This window comes from Diplotaxodon limnothrissa, linkage group LG11, assembly GCF_057381915.1.
Source record: "Diplotaxodon limnothrissa isolate DT_005_m linkage group LG11, D_limnothrissa_male_GT1.1, whole genome shotgun sequence".
NCBI lineage: Eukaryota > Metazoa > Chordata > Actinopteri > Cichliformes > Cichlidae > Diplotaxodon > Diplotaxodon limnothrissa.
The window spans coordinates 37,716,871-37,725,712 of NC_140606.1; the positions used below are offsets into that span (position 1 = coordinate 37,716,871).

General features: G+C 43.5%; 2 protein-coding genes across 2 annotated transcripts; both read right to left on the minus strand.

Moving 5' to 3' along the window:
• Positions 1 to 1,205: 1,205 nt before the first annotated feature.
• On the minus strand, positions 1,206 to 4,852 carry LOC146623533 (uncharacterized). The gene is made up of 2 exons (XM_085366703.1): positions 4,006 to 4,852; positions 1,206 to 3,926 (listed from the first exon to the last, which is right to left on the minus strand). The coding sequence occupies exons 1-2, from the start codon at positions 4,708 to 4,710 to the stop codon at positions 3,855 to 3,857; spliced, it is 777 nt and encodes a 258-aa protein (XP_085222829.1). The 5' UTR covers positions 4,711 to 4,852; the 3' UTR covers positions 1,206 to 3,854.
• A 2,455-nt stretch (positions 4,853 to 7,307) lies between these two features.
• rnf183 (ring finger protein 183) lies at positions 7,308 to 8,270 on the minus strand. Its single transcript, XM_085365975.1, has one exon. It carries the CDS (start codon positions 8,268 to 8,270, stop codon positions 7,308 to 7,310), a length of 963 nt encoding a protein of 320 aa, XP_085222101.1.
• Positions 8,271 to 8,842: the final 572 nt, after the last annotated feature.

An 8,842-nucleotide genomic window follows, 5' to 3' on the forward strand; every position in this document is an offset into this window, starting at 1 on the left:
TACCCATAGCTGTTGATTATACTCATTATAGATTAATTAATAACCTGAATAGTTTTTCTGCTGAATCTAAGTCTATAAAGGTGACATAGAGCCTTTTGCCTTTAAACATCTTATTTTGACTCTAAATCAGCCTAAAAATGAAATATTTTCAATTAATCCCCACAAGCAAAGATTTATCAGGATGGAGAAGATAAAATGTCACATTAATGCTGACTAGTCAATAATTACATGAGGACATAGTGGACAATACAAAAACAGTGTATTACCACGATATTATTTTTATTAATGTTTTGTTTTGGAGGTTTATGTTGGCAGACTTAATGTTGGAGAAATACAGAAAGTACACCTTGTTTCAGTTTTTTAGGTTTTAAATATCATCGAGTAATAAAATCATAGAACCTCAGATGAGCAATAAGCTATGACATATTACTCAGGGCCATTATTTATATAAGCCAAAATGCAGATGCAGCATGTGAAAAATGTGCTACACCCTTAATGTATCCATAGTTATTATTGTGAATGCCTCTACACAAACACAAGTTTTGGAGGTCTGTTAACACAATGGCAAAGGCATCCCAGCAAATTCAGCCCAGTGTCAGAGTAATGCTCAGAGAAACTCTAAAAAACCCAAGAGCTCCATCTAAGACAGTTAGCATGTTAAATTTCATGACAATAGAATCAGAAAACAATTGAAAAATAATGACTTGATGGATTTTTAGAGAAAGCTTCTTCTCCATAAAGAACACATCAGTACAGCTAAGGTTTAGAAACTTTAGTCTGATCAAATCAAAAGACTTCTGGATCAGTGTCCTTTTGAACAGATGAGATGGGTACTCTGGCTTCCTCCCACCGTCCAAAGACATGCAGTTTGTAGGGAAATGTCCATAGGTGTGAATGTGAGCGTGAAGGGTTGTCTGCCTCTGTGTGTTGGCCCTGCGACAGACTGGTGACCTGTCCAGGGTGTGCCCCGCCTCTGGCCCTATGACAGCTGGGATAGGCTCCACCCAGGAGAATCCATAAAAGATCCATAAAATCAAAAATTCAACTGAAGACTGTACTTAACTTTTCCTCTCTTTGCTTTTCTCTCTGTGAAATCCTGAACTCAAAGGAATATCCTGCTGATCTCATGAAGAACTGCAACTCTATCTCTATCAGCAGACTGAAAGATTTGCTAAGAGACTCACAGGCTTATAAATACTGACGTCTTTTCGTGTTTGGTGCTCATCGGTGCGTGGAAGTGTTGTGGGGAGTGGAGAGGCAAATTAGCTTTAAGGTAACTCTGGTACAACGTATCAAATGACAATATTTATGTTAATATTGCGCAGGGTCACTTTTCAAAAAATGTCAATAAAAAAATAAAAATGTATGGATCCCAGAAGTCCCTTCTGAAGCAAGTGACCTTTGACAGAGTCTCTGGTCAGTTATTTTAAAGCAGTATCAAAATGTGCATGTCTAACATGTGGCTACTAAATGGTGCACAGTAGCCTGGTAGAGGTTTAAAAAAGTCAAACATACACTACCAGTAAGAAGTTTGGACACACCCTCTCATTTAATGGTTTTCTTTCTTTTTCTTACTTTATATATTGTAGATACTGAAAACATCAAATACATGGAATTATGTAGCAAAAAACAGAAAAATAATTCTAAATATGTTTTATATGTTAGATTCCTGGAAGTAGCCGCCCTTTCCTTTGTTGACAGCGCTGCAAACTCTTGGCCTTTTCTCAGTGAGCTTCATGATGTAGTCACCTTAAATGGTTTTCACTCACAGGTGTACGTTTGCCAGAGTTCAAACGTTACGTTGCAACTGGTTCACATGAGCACCGCCCCAAGAGCAAGAGTCACCTCTGCCGCTAAGGATAAATTCATCTGAGTTACCTCAGAAATCACAAGTTAACAGCACCTCAGATTAGAGCCCAGATAAATGCCACACAGAGTTCCAGGAGTAGACACATCTCTACATCAACTGTTAAGAGGAGACTGTGTGAATCAGGCCTTTATGGTCAAATAGCTGCTAAGAAACTACTACTAAGGAAAAACAACAAGTAGAAGAGATTTGTTTGGGCCAAGAAACACAAGGAATGGGCATCAGACCAGTGGAAACATGTGCCTTGGTCTGTTGACTCTAAATGTAAGATCTTTGGTTTCACTCGCCGTGTCTTTGTGTGACGCAGAAAAAGTGAATGGTCTCTACATGCATGGTTCCCACCGAGAAGCATGGAGGAGGTGGTGTGATGGTGTGGGGGTGCTTTGCTGGTGACACTGTTGGAGATTTATTCAAACACCTCCAGGCTGTGTAAGGGCTGTTTGACGAAGAAGGAGAGCAATGGAGTGCTGCACCAGATGGTCTGGCCTCCACAATCACCTGACCTGAACCCAGTGGAGATGGTTTGGGATGAGACTGACTGCAGAGTGAATGCAAAAGAACCAACGAGTGCTCCGCATCTCTGGGAACTCCTTCAGGTCTGTTGGAGAACCATTTCAGGTGAAATGGCATTCAGCTCATTTCATTCATTTCATTTATTTATTCATTTTCAGGCACAACAAATACCTATATTGAACATAAAATACACAAAACAAAAAACAAAACTTGCCTGAAAAAGGAGTGGGACGAAGAAAACTTATTAAATCCCACCCCTATACTCACTCACTCAACGAGAAAATTCCAAGCTTGTGCAAAGCAGTAATGTGCTTTCATAGTTTTGATGCCTACAATTTAAATACTCATGAAAATAAAGAAAAAAAAAAACATTAAATGAGAAGGTGTTTTCACATTTTAGACTGGTAGGGTATGTTGGTATATGTTCCGCTGGCACAGAATATTTATGTTTTGTGCACTGTATAAAAACAGTGGACGTCTTTTAATTATTTCCACACATTTATATCGTTTTTACTCAGTGTGCATTGGTGTGTTTCTTGAGGCTTTATTTTAACTCCAATTTAAAGAGGAAGTTTGTGTCACGGTCTCTGTAAAATGAGCTTTTGTGCAAATTATGCAGGGTGAGAGTTTTAATGCAGACAGTTGATTCTGCTCATCTGAGCGCAGCATTTTCAGTTGGCTGGAGAAACCTGCAGACGGCCGACTTCTTCTGTCTGCGGGGACCGAAGAGGTCACCTGGACGAGCGAGAACACGTTTCTCCCACTGGAAACACTGAGCCCTGACAAACAGAGTATCTGCAGCACGCAAGGTGAGCATATCCATTCAGAAGACTTGCAATACATGCTTGTTTCTTGTTGCTCATACAGACAAGTGGCAAATTAAAGGAAAAAACCAGAACCACTGAACCCTACAGAGGGGGAACTCGCTGTAGGCCCCTGCAGTGGTGATCCACTTCAAATCAATACAAAGTTATGCAGAAACATCAGCTTAATGATTAAATATTTTTGTCCTGGTGGGAGTGGGCTCTTCCATGATGACATATCCCCAACCACTGAAAAGTCTTAAGAGGGTGAAAATGATGCAAACCACACGCTGTAGCCTTTGCCACAGTATGCGACTCAATCTGATCTCAATCTAATTGATCACTAATCCATGTGGGACTTTGCCCTCGACCATTATCATCAAAAAAACAGATAAGGGAAAACGTTTTTTTTTACAGTAAATATGGTCTTGCCCAAATCAGAGATTTAGAGAGTCGCTGCCAAACAGCACTAATGGTGTTTGTGGAGGCTCAACGCTTCATTTCAAACACTTCATTCTGGTTCTTCCATTCATTTGCCACTGGTTAGTGTGCCATGAAAAACAGCTGGTTGGTTTCTATCAGCAGGTTGAAGTCCAGATGTGGTGTGTGTCCTGAAAAGTCAATAAATGATGTTGATCGCAATGCTTCTTTGTGGCGCTGAGGCCTTGGACTCAGTCAGGTCCTTCCTGTGTGATCTTTTGTGCTGAGCTGGAGTTGTTCTTGTAAGAGGTCTGTTTGTTTGCCTAAAAGACAAAGCGTGATGTATTTTCATACAGTAACATTTACATGAATTATCTATTCTCGGTTCAACAGGACTCTCACCTGGAGGCTCCGGCTGCTGGAGTTGTTCTCATCCCGCTGGCACAGCAGATGTCGTGGTGCTTCATCGGGGCTGCTGCCTGAGCTACGCACATCTCCCAAATTCAAAAACAGAATTTTGGACACCAGACAAGTCACAGACAAGCACGTGCTCCTCAGTACAGACCAGCCGTTTAACATGAAGGACGGGATTTGTCCCACTAAACACGGAGGGGACGTCACGGACAGCTTCAGGACGCTCGCAGAGATTTCACTCGTGTCTTTAACCAAAGCGCTTTTGCGGATGTGTGCAGGATCTTTAATCTGAATTATTTTAGAGCATTTATTATTTCCAGACAGTCTGCTCGCTAGTACGCGCACCAGCGCAGGCGCAGCTGAGTGCGCGTGCGCTGGAGATTGCGAAAGTTTTGGGTAACGTAATCCACTCACTTCCCTGGAAACTTTACCCCCCACTCTGTCCGACCTGTACGAAACAATCAGCCTTCTTCCCACCAGGACCACCACACACTCTCCGTGTGGAGAAGCCTCCGCCGCTGACGCCTGGTGTGAGCCGCTGCGCTCGCCCGGAGAGTCGCGCAGCGCCCCGCCGGCCAGTCCTAGGCCGTACGCCGAGCTGGCAGGCCGCTTGGCCGGCGGATTCCTCGTCCAGATATTCCCCCGGCACCGGAGAACAGCGGACAGGGCAGAGGCCGAGGGGGTGGAAGCCATGGTGATCGGTAGCGTCCACGTCTCTCCTCCTTAACGCCAGCCTCCGTCTAAACACTCACATAACCTTCAGAGGTTTATTTGCGTAAGGAGCGGGTCAGAGGAGGGTGGGGGGTTTCTTCTAGTCTGGTCCACGCGACTATATTTGCCTCGACTGTGACAGTGGGGGGTTCGTGTGGGTGTGTCTTTAGGCCAGAGCAGAACAAGCAGCTACTTTACACCCCGGAGTGGAAACACTGGATGAAAATGAGACAGATTTAGCAGGTACTCGGATGCAGAGGGACTGGGAGACAAATGCAGTTTAGGTTTTTGAAGTAAATCAAAAATGGGCACAGTTGCCCCGAGTGATCGATTTATACGATCTATTTCTTCTCCTAAAAATAAAAAAGTAGTAGTGTGACACTCGAAGATCTGAGAACCGGTCACAGGGGGCATCGCGGGTCACAAAATTCTACATGAATAAAAACTTCTGTTAATAAATAAAAAGTGACTCTGAAGAAACGCACAAAACAGCAATAAACAAGTTTCACCTACTGAATATTCTTTTTTCTCTTTTCGTTTATCATTTCCATTTAATGTGGAAATAGTATAGTTTGCACTTCAATTTCATTTCAGTTAATTTCCAAAATGAATTCGATTCTTTTATTTAACATGTTTAAATGCTTTTTTTTTTAAACTAATGTAAAGTTTTTCCAGACTAACCTTTGGTCGTTACGTTCGTTATAGTGACCTTGGTCAGGACAATTACATAATAGTTGGAGCTGGACAATGAATACAAACATAAACGCAAACATTTATTGAGAGCACTTCCTGAAGGGGGCGCTACAGGTTAAGCTAAAATGCCCTCAAAAAAGATTTTATAAAGATTTCTGTACTGTGTAAACTTTATTGTCCTACTTTTTTAAAAAGCAATTCATACCGTTTCTGTAGTGCTGTTGTATAATGTTACAAAGGTTTGAGTAAGCTGAGCCCACACAGTCCTTGCTGTAAGCTTTTCAGGATTTAGGCTGGAGTGACATTTCTATTAGACTCAGCACATGTTGTTGTGTTTTTCCCTTTGTTTATCAGATTTAATACAGTTCATTTCTGATGAAGTGATGATTTTAAATATTTGTTAAATCCAGACAGTTTAAAGTGGTCTTTGCCATTGGAAATAGCTGGATACTGTTAAGACATGGTTTCCAGGAAAGACGGGGTACAGGTTTTTAAGTATTTCTCTTTTTCATGTGTCAGATGTTATGACCCAGAATGGACACTATTACTATTTTAACTACACCCCTCTGGGACGTTGCCCAGTGTCCCCCAGGAGGAGCTCTGGGTGAGTGGACGCTCAGTGGGTTAAAGGTCAACACTGATCCTCTGGGTCAGTTATGAGTCTCTCTTGAAACCCCTGACTAAGTCGATACCTTACAGCTTATCGCCGGGGTGGTACCCTCTAAAGTGTGACTGTTTCTGGTTTGTACTTTACAGAAAGAAGTTTTGAACTTTTGCTTTTAAAATCATTCGTTGCAAATATACATAAGAGTCACAGAATGAAACCTGTCACACTGACTCAAGAGAAATGTCTGTGGTTTTGTACAAAAGACTCACCTGCAATTCTTAACACCGGAATTTTTAATTCCCTGTTGCCCTGTACGAACAGTTCCCATCTGACATCACTCACTTCTTTACTTCTTACTGCTGAAGTTAAAAAGCCTGATCCTGAAACAGGCCATCAAATTAAAGTTTTCCATGTGCTGATTTTAAATGTTTTTTCACTCACTGCTTGTTGCACACATTCCTGATCCACCCTACATCAAAGTGATGGATGACATGCTGCAACTGATCCTCCCCAATCAGCCAGAAAAATGCCACAAAGGGCGTGACGCCCGTGTTTGTCAAACAGGCTTGTCATCCTAAAAATCCCGATATGCACAGCTGAGAGGAAGTTGCTCAATCCACCCTGTTAGCAGGTGTGTTTACACGGTTAAAGGGGATCAGGTGTCTAAATGAAGCATGAGGGCTTCTGAAAAGAAATAAGCAGCAGGTGTGTATCAGTAGAGGACAATCTCAAATATGCCTTTATTTGATGGATATGTTGAGAAATACTTGCAAATATATAAATCATCTGTGGCATCTGTATGTACAATGGGTTTGGACTATAAACAAAATTAGTTAAGAACTATAAACTCTGGTTTGCGAGATCAGCGTTCAATCCAGAGATCTTCCCAACCTTTCATCACAGAGTGTAGTGCATTTCAACATTTACAGCTTACTTGATCTGTGCACAAGGTTCCTTTATTGTGTTCAGCCGCTCTCACGGTGAACACAAACACCTTCAGAAAAGAATAAAAACAGGAAACACATCAGTCCCTTTTCCTTCATGTGCACCTGCCAGTTCTTTTGTTTTTAAAAAAATGTTGCTCTCCTGGTTTTCCTTCATTTCTCCACGTGACCCAAGCTTGAAGGAGCTCAGTTTGTACTTCACCATTATAAACACAAGGTGTGCAAAGTGGAACAAGGGTCACTGGAAGTTTTGTGTGATTCTCTCTCCTTGTCCACTTCATCTCCCCAACCATCACCCTCCACAGTCCTGTCCTTGACATGGACGCATCTCTAGTTCATGGATTTTGCTGTGAAGTGTTGTTTGATTGTGGACGTGGGGGACGAACGTTGTTCAAGGACACAGTGGGTATGATCACAAAAGCCAGAATTCCCACCAGCATGAGCGCCACAGTGATGGTGATGATGGTCGCAACCACTGCGTAGTAGCACTGATCTGAACGGAACATCCTGCGCAGGCGACCTCTCATCCTGCTCGGAGGTCTGCCTACATCCACCACAGTGGTCGGGGTGATCCCCTGCTCCATTGCACTTAGCTGGAGGTTCCTGCTTGGTGCCGCCTGAGTGTCTTGACTCTTGGTAGGCAGACTGAAGACATTAGGCCTGCTCGGGCTGTTGGGAGGAGGGTTCTTCAGCATCAGCTTACCCTGGCTGCGCTTAAAGCGGATGGACAGCGCCCGCTGCATATCTGAAGGGAGTTTGCTGATGATGTCCCGATTGTTTCCCAGACGGGGCAGGTCCCGGCCGCGAGGGAGCTCAGTCACCTCTCGGCACACGGGGCAGGACAGGGTCTTGAGCTCAGGTGAGGTGACGTTGATGCGAGCCAGGCACTCCAGACAGAAGGTGTGCCCGCATGCCAGCAGCTTTGGGGTCTTGAAGACATTATCGTAAGTGCAGAAGCACACAGCGCACTCTGTGTCCTCCACGTCATTTTCAGGGGGTTTCATCCTTCTCCGATCGCTCTCTCCGTCTCTCTGGCGCCGCCCACGGCCCTCCTCGCTCCTTCCACGATGCCTCCTTTCTCCACGGTTCCTGTCTGACTCTCTTCTCCTCCCTCTTTCCGTCCTCTCAGAGTCAGAACTCCTCGATCTCCTCACTCTTAATGATTTCTCTTTTTTCCGGTGCTCCTCCTTGCTGTTCCTGTCATTCTGTCCGAGTTTGGGTTTGACGTTAGGGGCCTGGGGCTGCCTGGCTCCATGGCTCTCTTCGGCCCTGCTGTTTCCCTCCCCACCATCACTCATACTGGAGTGATGTCAGAGGTAAAGTGCCGTCTGGAATTCGACTCCTACCAGTTTCCCAACAGCTGCTGTGGAAAATTAAACCTCAGATGAGTTTATTGGCTCCCAAAATCAAGCAGAGCAGGAAGTAAGCCACAGGAATTTACCTGCAGTCACCACTGCTGCTTCACGGTGATGAAGCAAGAACGCCTAGTCGCTGGCTGACATCTCGATTGTATTGAAATGCTGTTGTTATTCAACATGTATGTGCTGGTTTAGTCTTGACAATTGATAAGTTGCTATATTTGTTTAGTAGGTTTTCCTGCACAGAAATTGTGAGGAAACATGAGCCGGGAGTGCGTCAAGTGGAGGCTGGACTTCTGAGAAGCAAAACTGGGATTTCTTTGTAACGCTGCAGCAAATTTTCATTGTACCCAGTGAATTTACTTTTTAAAAAAAGTTTTAACACCAACAAGAGGCTCAGAATTCACATTGTTCACATTTGTTTAAAAAAAAGCAGCGCAGACATGTTGGCAAAGTTGCAAGAATTCCCACTTCAGACTTTTTATGATTTCATGACTTTTGAATGGAAGCTG